At 46.9% G+C, this 23105-nt stretch overlaps 1 protein-coding gene across 4 annotated transcripts in view; it reads right to left on the reverse strand.

The window, feature by feature from the left end:
- The window catches only part of Scn10a (sodium voltage-gated channel alpha subunit 10), a 108901-nt gene that overhangs the window by 51891 nt on the left and 33905 nt on the right, over positions 1–23105 (reverse strand). For all 4 annotated transcript variants that reach the window (XM_021173168.1, XM_021173166.1, XM_021173169.2 and 1 more), the window contains 7 exons: positions 8881–9009; positions 8284–8375; positions 7153–7344; positions 6780–6843; positions 3115–3256; positions 2636–2833; positions 1520–1690 (listed from right to left, as the gene is read on the reverse strand). In XM_021173168.1, coding sequence (XP_021028827.1) covers positions 1520–1690; positions 2636–2833; positions 3115–3256; positions 6780–6843; positions 7153–7344; positions 8284–8375; positions 8881–9009 — 988 coding nt within the window. The remainder of the gene's footprint in view (positions 1–1519; positions 1691–2635; positions 2834–3114; positions 3257–6779; positions 6844–7152; positions 7345–8283; positions 8376–8880; positions 9010–23105) is intronic.

The raw sequence follows: 23105 nt of genomic DNA on the forward strand, positions 1-23105 counted from the left end.
GAGGAGGAGGAGGAGGAGGTACGTCTTGGACACTCAGGTGCTGATCTGTGTGGTTGACTGAATGAGGAAATTAAAGTCCAATTCAGTGCCACTGGCATTTCCATGGAAGCTGTGACTCAGCCTTGTCTGTGACTGTCAGAGACCTAGCCAGGTTCCCATTGAAAGCATTGAACTGTGCCCTGTGCATTCCAGGTGCTGCTCCAAAGGAACACAGAGGATGAGAAGTCACAGATGTAGACAGGTGCTCCAGTGTGGGTGTGTGCCCGAGGCCAGAGTGCATGCAAGTGTGTCTGTGAGTGTACATGCCTGCCTGTGTAAATCGGGGGATTGTCGGTAAAGGACAGCATTCTCCCGGTGAGACAAGAAAAGGGGCTAAGAAGGTCAGGGGCAGGAACTAACCTTCAGAAAGCTGTCGGATCCCTCTCCGTATGATTAGTGTGAGAATTTTTCTCCCACATGAAAAGGTATGATAACTAATACAGGTGTTCAACTTGACCTACCTGGGAAGAGAAAACCTAGGCTAAAGAGCTGGCTCTATCAGATTGGCCTGTAGGCATGTCTATGGGGGCATTTTCTTGACTGCCAATTGATGCAGGATGATCAAGCCCACTGTGGGGCTGAACATCAGCCAGGGTACAAGCCAACAAGCAGAGTTCCTTTCTGGTTTCTGCTTCAGTTCCTGACTCCAGGTGCTTGCTTTGGGTTCCTGTCCACACTTCCCTCAATATCAGGTTGTGAGCTGGGCGTTGTCTGTTCTCTCCATCTTTCCTGTGGCCAAGGTGTTTATCCCAGCAGCAGAGAAGAAAGAAGAGGCCTACAAGGAAGAGCTATTTGGTACTTGGAGCTTTCCAGGCGGTGGAGAGTTAAGAGGAAGAAAGTTCGTGAGAAAAGTTAGATCAGGACATTAATGTTAACCATTGCAGGGCAGACTGTAATGCGAGGTAAGGAAGTCATTCCTGGGTTAGGCTGTCAGAGATAGACCCTGGAGTCTTCTGTGTCAACAGCAGGTGACAGCCCTGAGCTGTGGAGTCAGAAGCAAGAAGTAAGAAAAGAGTGAGGTGTTCAGCACCAGGGACAGAGCTACTGATCAGAAAGAAGGGAAGCAGACAGACCCTTAGCTGCGGATACCACAAGGTCAGCATGTCCCAAGGGGACCTCTCCCCTCCCCTCCCCTCCCCTCCCTACACACACACACACACACACACACACAGAGGCTCTTTTCTTAAAAATCACAGCTTATCGGGGTGTCCTACCTTAAGCCTGGGAGTTGCCCTGTATCTGCTTCCCTTTCCTTATCTCCCAATCGTAATCTTGATCTCCTCCACAAAGAAAGGGCCTTATCATTAATCCCCTCCCCCAACAACTGCTGCCAACCTAGCTTAGGCCACCGATGTGGAGGGGTGTCTGCTTGTCTTACTAAATCCCTCCTCTCTCCCTGATCCCAAGCTCTGTCTGTTCCACCATGGCCAAGGCAGCTTTAAAGCCGAAGGAACCTTCGAGCCAGCTTAGCACGTCTTACCATCCTGCGCTGGTTGTAAGGGTCGGATTGTAGTGATCTGTTGTCATCTGTCGAGCCTTCTGACATCCTTGATTTCACCCTGGGTCTTCTCTCATTGGCGTTTTTGGGGGCTAAGGGTGATCCGTTGTGGGAATAGAGCGAGGTTGTGTCAATGCCCAGCGCTGCCAGCACCTGAGGAAAGAGCGGTCGTTGCAGCCCACAGGATCTAACTAATCTTGGCCTGTCCCTACAACATGGCCATGGAGATAAGGGATCTGAGGCCAAGAAGGTTGAGGGGTAGGATACAAGCAGTAGTGGGATTGGGCATGGCAGAAACGGGGATCACCTCCCTCCTTCAGCCCTTGTGGTAGGTGCTGGTACCTTTCCTGGGCCCTTTCTAACAGTCACTGTGCAAGTCTAACAGTTGATGCTCAATGCAGCAATTGTGGAGAAAGTGCCTTTGTCTTTCTGCTCCAGAGGCAGATATGGGAACACAACCAGCTGATCCTCTTGCTTCTAAGTAGGGCTAACTCTGGTGCAGGTCACTGCTAGAGATCCCCAGCAGGATCAGGCAACAGCTAACATCTAGTTGAGAACACTTTGTGGGTTAGTCCCACCCACTGTCTGATCATGCTTAGCTCACTTCCCTTGGGTCCTCATGATTCCTGAATAAATAACTTGGAAAAAGTTCGCTCATTCAGATTCTTTTGTGTGCAGGGTATGCGTGTTCATGTAGGAGCACATGTGTGTGTGCATGTTTATTATTAGACATGTTTAGCTTATTTGTGTGACAAGGTCTCTCACTGGCCCAAAACTTACCAACAAGACTGAACCCCAGCCATCCACCCAACTCTGCCTCTCCAGCACTGGGATCACAAGCATGTACCTGACTACTTTTTAAAAGATGGATTCTGGGAATTGAACTCAGGTCTTCATCCTTGCATGGCAGGCACTCTGCTGACAGCCAAAGTCCCAGCCCAGGGCTGGGAACCTGAGACAGCCCCTGAAATATGATCCATGCTTCTATAGAAGATTATAGAGGAAGACTTCTGTCCCAGGAGGTCCTGGGCGGCTGGCTCCACCCACCTTCTGGCCCCACCCACCTTCTGACCCCACCCACCTCCTGGCTCCACCCACCTCCTGTTCTTTCTGCAGCACCTCGAGGGCTTCCTTGAACTTCTTTTCCTTGGCTTCGATTTCTGCAATTGTTGCCTGGCTCTGCTCCTCATATGCCATGGTGACCACAGCCAAGATCAAATTGACCAGGTAGAATGATCCAAGGAAGATGACCAGCACAAAAAAGACCATGTACATTTTCCCGGAAGCTCGGAGTGTCTGGAGATTCAAGGGAAAGAAAAGAGGGCTCTGTGGGGGACACGTGGACCCTTGACGGTCAGTTGATTTCCATGATGAGAAGAACCATGCAGCTGGCCCATCAGGCTCTAGTCACAACTGTATAAGGACATGCAGATTGGAATCAGCTAGCACGGCCAAGCGTGGTGGTACGTGCCTGTAATCCCAGCCCTTGGGATCAGAGGCAGGAGGGTCACCACAAGTTCCATGTGAACAAAGGCTACACAGTGAAGTCCCGTCTCAAATAAACAAAACGAAGATACCTGCTGGTACAGCCGTTCCCAGGAGTCCTGCGTCATGAGACGGAACAGTGAGAGGAAAGCCCACGCGAAGGAATCAAAGCTGGTGTAGTTAAAATCCGGGTTGTCAGAAGTTTTCCGGCAGACATAATTATCAGGGCAGTGGCTGTAGCGAGAGGAGAGAAGGCCCCCAAGGAGCGGCCTCGCTGACTGGGTGCAAAGCCACCATGATGCGGCCTTGCTGACTGGGAACAAGGTAGTCTGGTGCAGTAAGAACATGGCAGGTTTGACGTCAAATATATGAGTTTAGAGCTCACCCTGCAGCCTATTAGTTGAGCATTTAGTGTGGGACTCAGTTTCCCTCATCTATAACGTGAGGATGTTCACGCTTCTGTTCATTTTGCCTGTCAAGAGGAGTAGCGTGATTCAACACCGCTCTATATGATGTCAAGTTCCTTGTTGGCGCCTACCAGGGAAAGGAGAGCCAATAGCCACAAAACAGACTAAACCCCAAGTTTCCTGTCACCATCTCCAGAGTTAGCCATCAAGGGGGACTTACATCAGCCAAGTTCAGTGGCAGATTAGATAACAATGAAAACATCACCTTCAACTTGCTAAGTGCTCACTCTATGGCTCTCTCCTCCCCAAGTGCTTCCCGGACAGTATAACGCCATCATCCCAACAGTTCTTACTTAAAGTGAGGGAGTAGGGTTCATTCAGAGAGAACTCAGCTACCTGAACCCGGAGAACATCAGCGTGATCATTAAAATGGAGGCATGCCCTGGGTGTATCAGCCACAGTCTCGGTCACCATGCCTACAGGTTGACACAAGGGGGACTCCATGTTTTATGTGCTTTTTGTTTTGTTCTGTTGTTTTTGTCTTATTAGGGTTCTTTTTGATTGTTTGTGGTTTTGTTTGTTGTTTTGTGAGACTATATATATGTGAGCAGAATTGGGGGGATATGATTTAAATATATTGTATAAAATTATTTTTTCTGAGTTTGAGGCCAGCCTGGTCTACAAAGTGAGTTCCAGGACAGCCAGGGCTATACAGAGAAACCCTGTCTCGAAAAGCAAAAAAAAAAAAAAATTATTTTTTAAAAATAAAGAATTTTAAATGGAAGATCTGGAAGAGTCTATATGTAAAAAAAATTATAATAAAGGTCACCAGGTGTTTTTTGTACTCGATCCGAGACCCTAGACCTCAGCTCCAGTTTTGCCTTGAGCCAGCCCCGGCCCCAGCCTTTATGCAGACCCCCTCAGACCTTACTCCATGACTGCCACAAGCTGGCCTCCTCCTACTCAAGCTGGGTCCATTCCTCCACTGCCTGGCTGCATCTGCCTGGTGGGAAGTCTGCCTCTCTGGTACTTGAGATGAGGGCATGGGTGAACCCAGAGCTTTATCATGGAGAGCCGTGGGTTGCTCTGGAACCATGGGCTTTAAAGGTGCCATCGTCTATGTGGGAAGAACACAAGGTTTTGATTTAAATACAAGGAAAGCGACAACCGACGTCCAAGAGACGCTTTCCCAGAGCCTAAGACTCAAGTACCTTAAGAGGGCCGACAATGACCAGGTCCTCCTGTCTGTCTCTACCCCTCAGCTGAGTCTAAGCTTACTCTTCTAGTGAGATGGTTACTGAGTTAGCTGAGGTAAGGAGACCCACCCTAAGAGTGGGCGGCACCATTCCACGGGCTGGCCCCCCACCCCCCGGGGCTGGATAAAAAGCAGACAGCAAGCTGAGCACCACTGTTTATCTGTCTCTGCCCGGAGTAGGTGCCACGTGACCGCCAGCCTCACGCTCCTGCCTCTGCTCCTTCCTCACGCTGAACTGTACCCTCAAACTGTGAGCCCAGATGAGCCCTACCCACATGTGTTTCTTCTCAGGTGTTCAGCCACAGTGAAAATGCAGCTACTATGCTCCTGTGGATCCCTTTGTCGCCACATGGGCACGCGAGGAACGTGTATGAATTATATTTCAGGCAATCAACCTTGTGAGTGGGAAGAATGAGCCTTTCTGATCTGTCACCTCTCCTGCTCCCTCTTCACCCCAGCAGCCAAAGCAGGAGGCAGAGAGGAGGGTCCTCCCCCTTAGCTCGGGTTTCTTACTTTCTGCCCTCCACGTGGGGTCACCTCCATCCAAGCACCACTGTCCGCCCATCAGTGAAGTATAATGCCCGCCCTTCAACATCAGCCTCAAATACTGCCTCCAGGAAGTCTTCCCTGACTTTCTATCCGGCCTTACAAGATTATCCATTGTGTTTATCCAGTCGATGGAACTTCCGGTACAGCATATATTTTCTACAGCACAATGTCTTTATGCACATACAAAAGAGACCAAAACACAGCTGAGCTATAGTCTGGATTCAGCCTGCGGGAATATTCTGCCTGGCCGACAAGATAGGTAGATATTTTGGGGGCGCTTGTCACCAAATTTCCGACTAGGGGCCAACACATAAAAATCAGAATTTCCCATCGCCCTCTGTTAAGCCAGCAGAGCTAGAAGCAGAGGGTGCCCATTTTCACATGACAACCAACAGCTGGCCGAGTGCTGTCTACCCCTTCGATGGGGCATGAACTCTTAGTTGCCATGGTTCCTTCCCGGCCCTCACTACTCATTTGTTGTTATGCGCCTGACCTCTGCGAGAATTTGAAATTGCAAAAATGTTATACATGTATTTCTTCCTGTTACAAAAAAAAAAAAACAAAAAAAAACAAAAACAAAAAACAAACCCAAGAACGGAATGAGCTATGGTGCTCAAGGGTAGCCTTAATGCAAACACATTTGTTTCTTCTTGGAGCTGACCACCTGTCCTCCCTCCCTTTTGGTACCCACAATCCTTTGGGATATGACCCCGCCATTCTTTTCACTGGGATGTAACGTCTGTTTTACCAGCCCTTGGATGCACTGACTTGTGACTTCCTTTGGTCAAGGAGACACAGAGAGAATGTCACTTTGTGAAGTCAAGATTTCCACACTTTACTGTTTCCCTTGGAGTCCCAAGTCTGCACAATGACAGCTCAAGCCAGACTGCTGGGGATAAAAGACCACGGAGCACACAGACACCTTGCAGCAAATCCATCTGCTGCTCGCAGATGTATGAAGAAGTCAAATTCCAGCTCCATGCTCCAGTGCTGAAGCACTGAGCCACGAGCTAAATGGTGGTTGTGTTAAGTGATAAAACCCTGGAGTCATTTATTACATATCAGAACCTGACTAATACACTTACTGTCTGTAAGACTGTGTCTGTGCATGTATATGTGTGTGTGTGTTCATATGTTGTGTGGGTCCATGTATGTACAGGGCAGGGTTCAACACCAAGGATCTTTCTCAGGTATTGAGACAATACCTTCACTGAACTTGCCGCTCATCGGTTGAGTTAAAATGGTTGTCTAACAAGCTCAGCAGCTCTGCCTGGCTCCAGCTCTCTGCCCCAAGGCCCTGCAGTGTTGTGGTCACAGGTCTGCACTGATGTGCCCAACTTCCTATGTGGGGTGCTAGGGATTCACACTTGCGCGGCAAGCACTCTATCAGCTGACCGTGGTCACAGCTCCCCTCCCTGTGAGTTTTAAGAGGCAATGTCTATGGTATTCATTAATACATTTTCTTGGGGATTCTATGGTCTCTGCTCAGAGAATGCTATGGAGAAAGGATGTTGGACACCAGTGAGGTTGCGGGATGTGTACTCACCCAGCATCAGACCCATTGCCACACAACAAGGGGTCCGTAGTACCGGGCTTGATGAAGATGTCTCCTAAGGAAAGGAAGAGATGAAGCCTCACGGTGTGTTCTGAAGCCCCTAATCTAGGCCTTGGGTGGCCAAGAGGACACTTCCTGCCTTCTGTCTAAATGAAGTCAGCCTTCAGAGGACACTCTGGAGTCCACACAACCTTCCAAGTCACTTGGAAGCTGCACAGAGCCAGAAGACCTTGCTTGTTTAGAGCTTGTTAAACTTCCCCTGCCGGGATAGCTACAGGGATGTGCAGGGCTTTGTAACCGTGTTCCCACAGCCACACAGTCCCAAGGTACCAGTGTTGGTCACTGCAGCAGAACGTCCACTCACCTGCCATTTCAGATGAGAGATTGTCAGCCTTGTGCGGATCTGTGCCGTTCTTAATGCATTTATTCTTGAGGTTCCCCTTGAAGAGCTGCAGGCCCACTAAGGCAAAAACACTCAGGCAAAAGACTGTGAGGATGGTCACATCGGCCAGCTTCCTCACTGAGTGGATCAGGGCTCCCACGATGACCTTCAGTCCTGTGGGGAGGCGACAGACATACTCCCACATGGTGAAGTGCCACCCGGAGCACAGGTATACACCCTGGCTGTCATCCTCTGACCATACACAGGTGTGACACCCTTACACATCCCAGGCAGTGTCAAACCCAGCTTCTCCATCTGCACCCTGCAATTGCCCACAGAGGCAAGTGGGCGGGGCCTGTCATCTTCATTAGAAAGCCAATCAGCTGAGGCCCTGAAAAACACATCTGTTTATCATCTCAAGGCTAATCAATGATTGACACTGGTGATTCAATGAAAATAAAACCCCTGTTGGGGTGCGGAGTGCAGTGGTCAAGCACTTGCCTACCATGCAAGTTCTAGCCTGAGTTCTAGCCTCAGCATTGGGAAACCTATATTGAGTTGCAGCTGTATTCTCAGCTCTGTTCCAGCTGTGAGATTTTCCATGCTTTTCATGGGATGATCTGAGGAGATCTAGAGCTAGCTGCAAAACTCCTCCCTTTAAGGAGGGATAAGGTTTGTTAATGGAAATTATATTCTTTGCGGGGCTCAGTGTCTCAGACAACAGAAAGTGTTCTGACCCTGCTAGCGGTCTAGGATCCAACTGTGTCATTTTGGTGGAAAAATAATTGTCTTGGCAGCACATGTGTGCGACCCTGTCCCGGGAGCTGAGTGATACATATGATGTCATGCGTGGCAGATTGTGTGACAGCTGAAGATAAACTCACAGCATTGAGGAACCAACCTCCCTTTGCCTCTCACTCAAGATCAACCCTTACCTCTGTTTCTTCTATGCTTAAAGCCTCATTTTCATTGTTAAATAGGCTAATAGTCAAGAGTCCCTGTCCTGGAACATGTATGTGTGTGTGTGTACATGTGTGTGTGTGCATATCAAAGAAGAGCTGTGGAAAAGAACAGCTGCTCTGTTGGAGCAAATGGCTGGGGAAAGCCCCTCACCTGGGATCACAGAAACAGTCTTCAGGGCCCGGAGAACTCGGAATGTCCGCAGACCTGAGATTCCTCGGAGGTCTATCGCTGCACCCACATACCTGTAGAACCGGAGGGCATTTCCTCAGGGAAAGGGCTGCAGGGTGCATGCAGCACACACAACAGGATTTCTAGGGGGAGGGGCCTTGGGAGACCCAGGACAGACACGGTGTTTCCAGCCCCATTGCCATCTACAAACACGAATGCCCCCTAAACCATCCGCAAGCTTGCTCAGAAAGATCCATTTCAAGAGGTGAACAGCTGGATTTCAAACACACAGGCGTGGTGAACCTGCCTCCTCGGACATGGTTTCCTGGGGTAGGAATGAGGCTGAGCCTCTTCTGACCTGCGTTGGCCATTTGTTAGCACAGCACTGAGTCTTTGGCTCGTCCCCATGGGCACAGGACAAGTCCAATGATATAGTCCAACACCCAGGCCGTAAGACTCCGCCAGAGGAAGCTGGATTGAAATGAGGAGGTAGTCCAGACTGTGAGCATGAACCCCGCCTCCAAATTCTACACCCCAAAGCCTACAGGAACACACAGACCAGCTGCGGGCAACACTCACGCCAGGGTAATGACACTGAAGTCCAGCCAGTTCCAGGGATCTCGAAGATAAGTGAACTCATTTAGACAAAACCCTCTTGCCAGTATCTTTATCAGAGCCTCGAAGGTGTAAACGACAGTGAAGGCGTACCTGGGGGGAGGTGGAGAGGGGGGGACATTAACTCTGGGACAGAGGGGCCTCAGGAGCGTCCTCTGCCAGCAGTGAGAATGGAATCACTGTGGCTGTTCCTAGGGGACACATATAAAGACCATTGCCAAGGCTGTGGAGGAAAAGGATGAAGAGTCCCGCAAGTGGATAGGATAGATGGAGAGAGAGTGAGAGCAAGGCTGGGAGGGGGAAGGGCTTGGGGCTGCAGCAGCTTGTGAAATGGACAGCGGACAATGTCAAGGGAAGGAACGAGTCTCCTCCTGTCCCATTGCGAGGCCCCAAACTATGGATGCTGTGGAGGTTAGGCACAGATCTCTGTTACTGTCCTCTTCCTGGTCCCTCCCTACTCTCTTTTCTTTTCTCCCCATGCCATCCCATCCCGGGACAGCTGTGCTCCTGGCATCTGTTCTGTGGAAGAAGAAAGAACATCTGAGTGCACGGATGTTCTCTTAGCAGGATGGAACGTAACAGAACTGGCCACCCCCACACAGCCCCTTTGTTCCGCTGGGCCCCTTGTTGGGTTTTGATTTGAAGAGCTGAGGTTGGGAGCAAGGTGGTGCTTCTGGAATGTTCAGAATCCTTTGACCACCAGTGGTGGTGGCTGTCACACTCTGGATACCATGAGCTCTACCTGAAGGCCTTGCTCAAATAGCTTCCTCTGCTGTCCTCTCGGTGTCTGGTTCAGGAGGTTTAAAGTGGGAATCAAAGATTAGAACTTCTAACATGTTCTCTGCTAATGTGCTGACTGGAGAATCTCTGGCTCTGGGACTCGTGTGCACACATAAATTGTTGCACTTGGTTTGGTACTGGGGAGATGGCTTGGGTTGAGTTTGGATCCTCAGCATACCTGCAAAAAGCCTGTGCTTCTAATCCCAGCACTAGGTAAGTGGAGACAAGACGATCCCTGGGATTCACTGGCTGAATCCATGAGCTCTAGGCTCAGCTAGAGAACCTGACTCAAAAAATAAGGTGGAGAGCAACTGAGAAGAAGCTAGACACCAGCCTCTATCGCACGTGCACATACACCAATCCATACATGCACACAATATGAGTGTGTGTGTGTGTACATACACATATACACACAACTAATTAAAACATTAAATTATGAACATGTGCTTTTGTGTGGAAAAATAGGAGAACTCTTGACTAAACATGTATTTAGCTCATCCTTCCTGAGAGCCCCTTCAGAATGACGGAGGATCTTTCAAAGCTATAAACCCAGAAGGATTAATACAAGCTTCTCTGAAGAACCCTGAATGGTTCAGAATGTAGAGATGCTCAGGACTCCAGAGGGTGGGCTGTGGGAGATGGAGCAGGTAGGGCTGGAAGGCCTGTTCTAGTGTCTGCAGGAAACAGCTGGCCTTCTAGACCAGACTTCACTATACCCTCAGTGAGGAATCAGCCATGACAGAGCTGGACAAGACGCCTATTCTCACGAACCAAACAGGAGGGGAATGACGCAGCCTGAGGCTGTAAGGAGAGTTTCCGCAGAAAGGCAGGCGCCTCCTGCTCTGCCTCTGCTGCGTCCCTAGAAGGCAGTCAGACTCACAGCTCATGAAGATCTACCCTGTTCTCTATCATGCTCTAGTTATGTAGCTCAGGCTGGCCTTGAACTTGTGACCCTCCAATCTCAGCGTTCTGAACGCTGGGATCACAGGTGTCCAACACCACAGCCGCATTAGATGCCACACATTTAGTAAGCCAAGGAGTGTTGTGGATGTGAGGGATGTTTGAAATCAAAACCAAAACATGAGCCAGGCACAGTGGTGCAGTCCTGTAATCCCAGCCCTGAGAGGATAAAGCGGGAGTCTTGCAGTGGTATATGAGCCAGACTGGACTGTGCATGCATATCAAGCCAACCAATGCTGTATGGCAACCCCCTGCCTCAGCAACAGTGCCATCATCAAAATAAATCAAACACCCAAGGCAACCAAAGAGGGGGGTTAAAAGTAAAAAAGGAAGCCATGAAATAAAATCTAATGGAAGAGAAAAAAAAGAACCTGCGATAGTTATTTTTAGAGAGTTAAGAGGTGAGATAAACATTTCTGAAAACAAGAATAGAAGACAAAAAAAAAAATCATTAAAGAACCAAACAGAACTTCTGAAAGTGAGATTGCAAATAAAGTTTTAGAAACCTCAGAAAATAAAACCCGAAGCAAGAATGGATAGAGCAGAGAGTGGAAATCAGGGAATTTGATTGCTATCGGGTCTGGGAAGAAAGACTGGAGGAGAGTAGCACAGGGGTTGTTCAAGGAGAAAACTTCCCCAAATTGAAAGACCTAACTTTTTAAAAACGTGGGCAAGCATTCAGGAAAGTAGATGAGACCTTGAAAAGGCCCTCACCACAGCAGGCCTCTGCAAAGTTTCAGATCATTCTGCACAAAGGAAACATGTTGTTAACATGGTGTTAACATGTTGTTAACAAGAGACTAAGAGAAAAACAGAACGCAACAGGCTACCTGCAAAAGACTGATGTCTTAGTTACCACCTTGTTGCTGTGAAGAGACACCGAGGCCAAGGCAACTTACAAGAGAACATACTTAACTGGGGGCTTGCTTACAGTTTCAGAAAGTGAGTCCATGATCATGGCTGGGAGCAGGGAGGCAGGCATAGGGCTGGAGCGCTAGCTGAGAACTTATATCCTGACTCACCGGCAGGAAGCACCAAGAGAGTGAAGCTGGGCGTGGAGTGGGCTTTTGAACCTCAAAGCCCATCCTCAGTGACAAACCTCCTCCAATAAAGCCTCTGGCTAACTCCCTAAACACGCCACCAACTGGAAACCAAACGTTCTAGTGTGGGAGCCTGTGGGAGCCACTCTTATTCAAACCACCACAGTGGACGATAAAAACACCATCAGATATTGCAGGAGCCACCTGGGCCTGGAAGATTAAAGCCTTTACACCTTTCCCACACAGAATCTGTCAGCTAACTGTCAGAGATGAAGATAAACCCCTAGGCGTGTGCAAACCTACAGTCATTTACTTCCTGCCTATGAAAATCCAGACTGACTGTCCCAGTACAACAAGAACGCCATCAACAAAGACCAGGATCCAAGGAACAGAACAGGAAAAACTCCAGGAAAGATCTTTGCCGGGGATCTATAGGTCAAGCTGAGCGGAGAGACCACGGAGACAGAAGCAATTTCTCGGGGAGGAATGGAAACTGATGGGCCAGCTTATGTATTCAGATGAGCAGAACAGTGAATAGAATCCCTGGAGGAGGCTCTTGGGAAAAAATGAGGGATACATAGATAGAACGCTGAACAAAGGAAGAACTCCTTATACAAACTAGGAGCGTAGAAGCAGTGTGGGAGAAGGAATCGGTAGGGCTGGAAAGATGGCTCAGTGGTTAAGACCATGCACTGACTGCTCTCGCAAAAAGCCTGGGTTCAGTTCCCAGCACCCCTGTCAGCTATAACTCCAGCTTCAGGGGATTTCACACCGCCTTCTGGTCTCCATGGGCACCTGTACTCACACATGCGCTGACCCCATATATATGTAAATAATAAATCTTTTAAAAATGTACAAAGCAGAACAGAGTGAGGAAGAGTCCACCTTAACATGCTGAGGGGCAGATGGTGAGGGCTGAGGTGAAGGAAGAGCAAAGAGAAATAAGAGAAAACACAGTTAACATTGGCCTTGGTCCCCATACACCTGCTCTGATCACACAGGGATGCTGTGCTGTCCCTACGTCCTGGCCCTGGGAAAGTTCTCTCTTCCAGGGTCCAGTTCCAGTGCAGCATAGGAAGCCATTTTAAGTGGCTCCTCTCTGAGCGCTTAGCTTTAGGAATAAAGTATTCTGCGTTTCGTTGCCTCCAAGACACCAAGGGTCAGTGTGCATCCACCTATTCCTGTGTTAGAGATTAGGTAAGTATGACCACAGAGGGAAGTCTTGGAGTCACCCGTGTGGACAGCCCCATGGGTAGGAAACTGGCTGAAGGCAGGGAGAAGCAGATGCCACTTCCTGCTTGGGGAAGAAGGATAGCATCACTAGCCCCAGTGACTCCAATAGTGGGATAAAACAGTTGCAAGGGACTAAATGCTAAGTGACTGACAGTGGAAGACCTGGAGGGTGGGATGGTGTTAAGCCACCCCCTACTCCCACCCCCCACTTCCCCACTCCACATCCCCATCTCCCCACCTCTCCATCCCCACCCCCATGCTCCCATTCCTCACCCCCCACCCCTCCCCTTGGGGTGTCAGTTTGGCACTGCAAGCACTTTTACCTGATGAGCCATCTCACTGGCCCCTTAGTATAGTTCTTGAAAGCTTTGTTTGTCAGAATAATACGGCAAGAAAAAAAAAATCAGAGATGCTATCAAATTCACTGAGCAACAATCTGGGGCAAAAACCCATTTATAGTAAAATACATAGCAATAAACCCAACATAATGTGTGAAGGACTTCTATAATGAAAATCGGAAAAGTGGAAGAAATCAAAAAAGATACTAGAAAGCGGCAAGAACTCCTCCCACGGTCACGACTTAGCAGAATTAATATTGAGAAATGGTTGTACTGTAGGAAGATAGCCACATAGTCAGTGTTTCCCATCAAAATTCCAGTGATGTTCCTTCAGAGAAGGAAAAGGCAAATCTTTAATTTGTCACGGAAGCACAAAAGGTCCCACATAGGCAAAACATCCTGGGCGTGGGGGGTGAGGCTGAAGGAGGAGGCTCTGCTAAACAGTAACCAAAAGTAACCTGGCAAGCATCATGGCGATGGACTTCAAACGACACTACAGAGCTGTAGCAACAAAAAAACAATATAATGTTACACTGGCAGAAGGACAGACAGACACACAGACTCAATTAGAACCCAACAGCCAACCCACACAATTAACACTGTCGGACTTTTGACAAAGATACTTTTGACAAAGATACGAGAATTGTCCCCACCCAGCCCCCCCTGTGCCTAGATCAACTCAGAATGTATCAGAAGACCACAAGGTAAGACTCAAACATTTGACATTGCTAGAGGAAAACAGGGGAGAATGCTCCAATATACAGACGTAGACAAGGACTGTCCAAAAAGAACTCTACCCAGGAGCCGGGCATTGTGGCACATGACTTTAATCCCAGCACTTGGGAGGCAGAGGCAGGTGGATTTCTGAGTCTGAGGCTAGCCTGGTCTACAAAGTGAGTTCCAGGACAGCCAGGGCTATACAGAGAAACCCTGTCTGGAAAAAACAAAACAAAACAAAACAAAACAAAACAAAACAAAACAAAACAAAACAAAACAAAACAAAACAAAAAACTCTACCCACTTGAAAATGAAGGCAAGAAGTGATGGTGGAGTCTCATAAAATCAAAAGGTCTCTGCACAGAGGAGACTGGAGAGAGGCCGAAGGATCAGTGAATCTGAGCCAACTGTAATCTGACAGGATATTAATTTCTAGAATCTATAAAGAACCCAAAAACTTAGACATCACAAAATCAAGTCGTTCAACCAATAAATAGGCCCATCAACTGCACAGACAGGTCTCAAAAGAGGAACCGCAAGAGAGTGTATAAATGTTTGTTTTCCTTAGCCATCGGGGAACACAAACCAAGACTATGCTGAGACCCTGCTTCATCCAAGCCAGTGCACAGCACACAAGAGGTGGCAAGGATTTGGGAGACAGGATCTCTGTACCCTGTTGGTGGGAATGTAAGCAAACACTTTGGAAAACAGTATGGTGACTCCTCAAAGAGCAAACAGTAAAACTGTCATATAATGTGACTCTACCACTCCTAGGTCTGTAATCCAAACAGTCAGAGAGGCGAGTACCCATCCATGTTTACTGAAGCTCTGTTTGAATTAAGCAGTGTCACAGAATCAGCCGAGGTCTTCCTTAACAGCTAAATGAATAAGGCGTGAGTGCGTCTGTGTATGAGTTATGATTGAAATACCGTGTATGCACGTATGAGAATGTCATAGTGAAACCCATTGTTTTGTATTGTTAACACATAGTAATAGAATTTTTTGAGAATATTGATGCAAATATAAAAGAATATGATATGAGTGTGTATAGAAATATCTATAATTTGTGTGACCGAATAATTACAATCAAAATTTAATTTTAAAATGAAGGTCAAATCTAAAAGACTAATATTTTTCATGTGGAGAGAGTAACAGTGCTGGAGACCTCCTGAAGAAGTCTGCTCTGGCCAAATGGCTGCTTGAGTGGTCAGTGACATTCTTATTGGATTTGTTCCCCCCATCTTTTTTGTTTTCTAAATTAGAACATTTTCGCTCCAAATTATAGGCTGTTGGGAAGCCTTGATGGGATATTTCCAGCTTTTCAGATCAAACAGACCCAGAAATTATAGAGAAACTTCTCTCTAAAGACTATGTTCAGAATTTCAGCGGAGGACGAGGACCTGGGTCTTCACTGTGGAGAGCTGGCAGCTCAGAGCCTCATTGGGCAACAGCAGGAGTGGAGGCGTGTCCTCCCCTTGGTGGGTATGGTTGCAGCAGCTGGGTGTGATTTTTTTTTAATGTATGTCCAAAGTCAGTTTTCTTAGATAAAGAAAGGAATATTAGGTAATGGGAAATAGTCTGTCTGCCTGTCTGTCTCTCTCTCTCTCCCTCTTTTTCTCTCTCTCTCTCTCATGCAGTCCTTGCCTTCCACTTTGTTCTGACAAAGCTATCTCATCCACCACTGTGTACACCAGGCTATGAACATCCTCTTGTCTCCAGTAGCAACACTGATCTTACAGATGGATACACTATGACGTGAGTTCTGGGCATGCAAACTCAGATCTTCACATGGCAAGCACTTCACGCATTTACCTAGCCTCTATACGCTTTCACTGTTTTATATAATTATTTGACATAAAGGCCTAAGCTTTTAAAAGTGGGCACCAGGATGAAGATGGTCATTGGGAGAGCCTTATTCTCTGTCATGGTTATTCTTAAGTATTTATCTGCTTCCGTGGGCTTATCCGAGTGTCTTCCACTCGTCTCATGATGGCGTGATCCCCGATGTCTTCATGGCGGAGTCTGTTCATCACCTGTATTTAAGACCCAGTGTTCCGGCTGCGGGATTTAGGTATCTATTTTTGTCATTATTATACTTCAGCAAGCCATCTTCGAAAAGATTATTCATTTTTGTAAACTGGGATATTATGAAAGGCAACAGTAACAGAGACAGATAAAACTGAACAAATGTGACCACTGTCAGGACAGGAGAACCCATTATTCAAGATAATCCGTCCTCAGCTCCTTGCTAGCCAGCGGGAGCTGAATCAGTCCTTGGAGCACGTAAGTAGCTTTTAAGGACACAAATAGTATATGATGTTAGAGTTCACCTTATACTTTATATTGAAAAACAGTGCATTATAATTCAATCACACTGTTTTCTTTTTCGAGTCAGCTGATTGACTGAGAGTACAGTGAAAGACTTCAAAGGATCAAAGAGAAGCATCCATGGGATGGGATGAGCTGAAGGGGTCTGCAAACGCAAATGAGGATTTGGAGCTCCCAGGAGACAGTAGGCAGAGTGTTGGAATGACCCAAAGGGACAGTCTGTGGATGACTACCAGCCAGCCTCAAGTATAAGAACAGATCATATGGGCTGGTGACATGCATCAGCAGGGAATGGCACTGTCACCAAGGCCAAGGAGCAGAGCTGGATTCTTGTAAACTACATAGCAGATGAAGAGAATCAACTCCTGAACACTGACCTCTGACCTACAAACTCGGAGTGAAGAGGGAGAGTGGGGCATGCACATAAATAAAGACTTTTACAGATCAAATAAAATACGCACTAGCAAATTGAATCCAGGCCAGGATCAATTGGAACCATTAAAACCAGATGAACAAACCATTCATCTAACCTATTCTCTTGATAAACATGAAAGTACTGATAAATAGGAAAATACTGATTAGACAAAAATCACTCATTCATAACAAGATTTTGTCTTCCTGATTGCTGAGATGGCAGAGACTTGCACTAAGAACTCTAGGTATGCCCGACAAATCATGCCGTCTTGAAGATGAGAGTGGATTTCTTTCAGGGTAAGTCTTCCCTGCAATCAACCGCTTTCCAGAAGATCAGTATAACCAGGCTATCAAAGACACCTTCAGTGACTCTCTCTTTGCCAGTCCCGGGGTCTGAGGAGGGTGAGAATATTCCACTAATACTTTTTCCTTAGTGTGGCTCTCACCTCTTCCTGATTCCCTTTCTAGCACATTCTCCCTCTTTAGTTTCTTGGTAATGAAAGAAGAGATTATAAATGGACTCCATATGTCTATCTTGCCCTAACAGACAGGCAAGAAGAGAGAGAGAGAGAGAGAGAGAGAGAGAGAGAGAATATTACCCAGCAGATAATAGCACTTTGCTAATGCTTCAGAGACACACAATGGGAAGCCAAGGAACAAGAAACACTGTATCTATCAGATAGATTGTATCAAGGACAAGGCTAGTCCATTGGCTTCTGTGTCTTGACTGGCTACAATTTATTTTCTTCCTAAAACACACACACACACACACACACACACACACACACACAATATGATATGTGGGGCAGGATCTATTCCAAGGATATGTATTCTCTTCTCTGGTCCCAGCAGCAAACAGCTAATGGTGTCCGGCTCCCACTCTGAAGGCCACCAGAGCTACTCTGGTGTTTCCACAAGGCCAAGGACACTCAGCTTTGCCCCGAGCTGGAACCAGACAGAAATAGTTCTGCTTCTTTTCAAAGTGTGTTTATAAAAGAAGTTATGTAAACATTTCAGTTACTATGGAGCCTAATAAAGAATGTTCTTAATAATCATTGGGAGTCAAAATTGACCCAGCTTTGGAATGTGATTTGGCAATACTGTAAAAATTAATGTTATGCTGTCTGAGGGCAGAGCTCTGGCAGAGGGGATGCCTAGCGTGCACACGCCTGAGGTCAATCCTGTGTAAATGGGGTAGGGGAGAACACACGTGGTGTCCCCAGCACTCAGGAGTTGCAGGCAGGCCAATCAGACACTCAAGGCTACACAGGGAGTGGGGGGATCAAGGCCATTCTGCAATACATGAGACCCAGTCTCAAAGAAAAAAAATTAATTAAATTATATGCCCCTTGGTCCGAGCACAAGGTCTACTTCTAAAAACTCACCTCTCAAACTTTGTTGCATTAGCTGTACAAAGATATGTGCACAAGACTATTCATCAAAGAATTAACTGTGCCACAAAAATATATATAAGGACTCTTAGGATGATTAGAGCTTATCATAGGGTATAGTTCACTTCAGCCTCTCCTGGGTGGAAAGACCCATCCATCCAACTTCTACAAAACCAATTGCTGCCGAGGGTCTTTAGTGAGATTTCACTGAATCTATAGATAAATTTGGGAGGCGCTAACAATTTAATAACAGTAATCTCCTCATCCATTATCACAAGACAGATTTAAATTTATATAAGTACTTTAAATTTCTCTCAATAATGATATTTCATTTTTTCAGTACAGAGGTCCTGGGCATATATTTTGCGGCACCGTTGGAATCGATGCGCCCCGCTTTGCTGCTTACCTCGCCTTCCTCTGGTTACTGATTTCTGCTTGCCTTTCACTTACTTTAACGTTTCTCTTATTCTATGCCAGCCACTCTTTAGCCTCAGCTGATATTAAGATGCCACACTTCTGAACCATAAATCGCCTCCTGAGTCCCTGTAGGCTCCGATTAAATTTGTTTTTAATCTTTTTGTCCCCAGTGTTGTTTCTGCAGCTTTAGTTTGTAATTGTCTTTCTTACAAGAGTTCTTTAAGAGTGCTCGAAAGCAGCCAAGTGTAAAGATTCCCTCTCCTCCCCTCCCCAGTTTCCTGCCATTTTCTAATTGTGTTGCAGAATGACAAGAGAACCTGTTGTTTGTTACTGCTGCTTTGTGGAACTTACTGGGTCGGGTTTTGTGGCTGTTGTTTTGTTTTGGGATGGGCTACCATGAGGTTAACTTGTACTGTCTTGTGACTTAGATGGTCTGCACTGCATGAACCAGAGGCAACCTACTCCTGTCCCTTCTTCATCTTTACGGACGTTTTACACAGTATCTGTTACAGGCAAAGAGAACTGCAGCTCTTCAGGCCCTCTAAGGGTTTTCTTTAATCACTCTCACATTCGTAGGTTTGTAAATATTGTCCCCCACATCATTCACTGCAAAACTCTAACTTGCCCTGTGTTTAGCATTCAGAGTGTTATGTTTTGCTGGCCTCCTGACCTTTGCTGTAAATTCCATTTTCTCTGGTCATGGCTCTTGCTAGCTTTCTGTCTGTCCTTCCTTCCATGTTTGTCCATCCTTTTGTTCTGTTTGTTTTGAGACAGGGTCTTATGTAGCTCAGGCTGGTCTAGAACTTGCTATGTTGCTCAGGCTGGCCTTGGACTCCTGCTCCCCCTGTCTCTGCTTCCCGAGTGCTGGGGTTGCAGGTGTGTGCTATCAAGCCTGGATTTCCCCCATTCTTTAAACCTCTCTGTATCATTTTTGTGGGGGATGTGGGTGTATGCCCACGTGTGCAGGTGCAACCTGTGTGCACACGGACATGGAGACCAGAGGTCAACCCTAGCCATCACTCTTTGGGAGGACAGGAATATCCAATCTGTGTTTTAGAGGCAGGGTCTCTCACGAGCCAGGAACTCGCTAGGCTGGCTGGCCAGTGAGCTCCAGGGTCTGCTTGTCTCTGGCTCCCCAGCACTGTGCTACCACATCTAACTTTTTACATACTGCCGGGAAACACCATCTCAAGACAATTAAAACAAAAAGTTTTACATTTATTCTACCTGTTCCCCATACCAACCCTATCTTACACCTATATGCATAGAGACAGGCAGAGGACCCGCTTGCCAGTGTGTGTTCTCTTTTAACTAAGTGGGTTCTGGGATGAAACTCAGGCCTTTGGGCTTAGCACCAAGCATCCTCCCCACCTAGCCATCTTGCTGGTCCCCAGAATGTCTTTTGGATTTAGGGAAGCAGTGGCCCATGACTGCCTCTCTCCCACATCCTGTCTTCTTCTGCTCTGGGTGTTTCTCTGTTTGTGTCCTGCCAACTTTTCCAGAGACTTTGGAGCTTGTGGTGGGTAAATGCCAGGGTCTTGCGTCTCTCAGTCTGCGGCGTGGCTTGAGGACAGCCGGCCTGCACAGGGGCTTGCTTTTCCTCCACAGGCTTTTGGTCTTCCAGCTTGTTTTAACATCTCTGTGCCTGGGTCGCCTTCCCTCCTGCCTTTGTTCTGGTGTTTATTTCTGTTCCTACATCCACGCTGTCGCTGAGCTGGCCTTGTGAGAGAGGGTAAAACATATGCATCCCGTCTTCTGTATTTAACCACAGTCCCCAGGTGACTCCCAAATGGCACACCGAGAAGAGAAATGCTCACACTAGAAGTTCCAAATGACAGAAAATCTAAAAGCAATACCATCTCAGCCATATAAAATATGAGCTTTATAATTTACCTAGGCATTATATCCTGGTTTATATTTTGTAGCCCTCATTTATGCACTGCTCATTTATTTCGAATTTTAAATTTTATTATTATTATTATTGTTGTTGTTGTTGTTTTGGACAGTCTTACTCTAGCCAAAGCTGATCTGGAACTCTCTATGCAGATCAAAATTGCCTTGAACTTGTCATGATCCTCCTGCCTCAGCCTCCCAAATGCTGGGATTATAGTCTTATGCCCCTACTTCAGGGTTACAAATTGTTTTTGATTTTTTAAATGCATCTCACAAGGGCACACAATGCCCAATAAACAAGTGCAGTATGGACAGTAAAGTCGTCACTGTAGAGTGAAGGCTCTGCTAATCAGTCTAGTTGTAAGTAAATGCCATCAGCTGGGTGCCTTGGACAACAGAAATGAAGTTCCTCATGGTTTGGGAGACTGGACAAGGCCCTGGCATGGTGAGGGGACGGGAAGGTGCCCTTTGGGCTGTAAGTGGCTGTCTTCTCCTGCATCCTCACAGGGCATGGAGGATGCCCTCTTCCTTGCTTAGCAGATAAATTCTATTTGCTACCCTAACCCTAATCCTGGTGTCCTCACAGATAGCCTTAGCCACCTCCTTGAGGGCCCCTATGTAGTAACATAAAGTGTCAAGGTCCCAACTTACAAATCAGGGGACAGGGTATCATTGTGTGTGACAGCTGTCCATGTCCCAAAATGGGATGGCTCAACACTTTCTGGTCCCCACTGGATCACATGCTCCTCTGTCTCAGGGCTTATTTCGCTTCTATTTTTAACCCTGTTATGCTGTGGTTTGAAAGTGACCAGGTGTGGTGACTGATATGTGCAGCTCCAGCCCTGACTCTAGCACTTGAGAGATGTGTCTTACAGTCTCATAGTACCAGGAGGGACACAAGTTCAAGGCTAATCTAAGGCACATAGCAAGTTCAAAGCCAGCCTGGGCTTCATGACACCGTCTCAAAATAAAACATATTTTACAGATTTAATTCATTTCATGTATTTTAGATTATTTGCTACATATTTACTAATCAACTTTTATGTGTGCACACACACAGACACATATGAGTGCATGTGTGTCATAATGTGTGAGTAAGGGTCAAAAGACAACCTATGGAATCACTAGGTGGGTCCCAGAGACTGACTCTAGTCAGGTTGGGCAGCGGGTATCTTTAACTGTCTTATCTGCTTGCAGTTCATATATTCCCAAGGTGAGTATTTGGGGGTGGGGGGTAACTGGCACTCGATGAGGTCACAGGGGTGGGGGGCAGGAGGAAGGCCTTTGTGGTGGTTTCCTAAGAAGACAAGACTAAGATGGCCGCCATGTTTGTGGTCTCCTTGTGCTGGGATGCTGCAGTTGACCCTCACCAGAGGCCACACGGGGACTGGCGTGGGCCACAGTGACCTTGGATTCCCCGCCCCTCCATGACTGTGAGTCAACAAACTTGATCCACAGATTCCTACGCCTTGGGCATTTTCTTACAGCAGGAAGTGGATGAGGCCCCAGTCGAAACTGCCTTCCTTGCCTTCAGGCTTTGTATTCGTGGAATCATAACTATGGATTCCTCTAGTTTTGGCCAGCATCCTGAGGTTTATCTACATTCATCATTACAAGTTATCCAACTGATGTTATAACACACACTTGGTGCACTGAACAGTCATGGGCATTTGAGTTATTGACCATTTTCATTGTAAGTAATGTCCACAGGTGTCCTCAGATCTGGGGCTTGGTGCCCATGGGGAATAATTTGGTTGTGTGTGAACACCTGAGTGTAACAGAAGAGCACAGTGTACGGACACCATTTTCTTTACTGATTGGTAGCCACTGCTATCAATCACATCCCAAATCGGTGCTCTGCCCACATCCAGCCCAGCAGCTTCAGGCTCTCCGTATCTTCTCAGATACTTGGAATGGTCCCACCTCAAGCCTTTCCATTACACAATGAATGTCTAGTAATCTTTCACTGTAATTTAACTTTGCCTTCCTTGATTAGAAAAAAGAGAGAAAGAAACATTCGGGAGTTAATGGAACATTTGGATTGGGCTGTCATGTTTTTCAAATTTGACTTTTAGAGCTGGGTCATGACTCTGGGTGTGAGCTGGCACAGGTGTCTTCGTTTTCCTGAGAGTTATCTCCTAGGGTTCTCTCAACCTGTGGGCTGCAACCCCTCTGGGGGTCAAATGACCCTTTCCCAGGGTCACCTAAGACCATCGGGAAGCACAGATATTTACATTATGATTCATAACAATATCAAAATTACAGTTATGAAGTAGCAACAAAAATACCTTTAATACTCACCACCACATGAGGAGCTGCTTTCAGTGGTTGCTGCTGCATTAGGAAGGGTGAGAACCACTGCTCTAGGAGGTAGCAAGATGGCTCAGCAAGTTATGAGCCCTTGCTCCTCTTAGAGCGAACCTGGGTTCCCGGCACCCATTTCAGGCAGCTCACAACCATCTGTAACTTCAACTTCGGGAGATCCTCTGCCCTCTGCTGGCCTCTGTGGGTACTGCACTAGGGTGTGCATATGCTCAGATCCACATAAATCTCAAACAGTTATTATCGTCGGGTCGGGTGAAACAAAAATTCTTAGTTTTAGTATACCAAGGTGTACCTGTTTTTTTCTCCTGGTTAGTGTTTCTTATATCATATGTAATAAGACTTTCCCTTCCCTG

This window comes from Mus caroli, chromosome 9 (genome assembly GCF_900094665.2).
Source record: "Mus caroli chromosome 9, CAROLI_EIJ_v1.1, whole genome shotgun sequence".
In the NCBI taxonomy this organism is placed as follows: domain Eukaryota; kingdom Metazoa; phylum Chordata; class Mammalia; order Rodentia; family Muridae; genus Mus; species Mus caroli.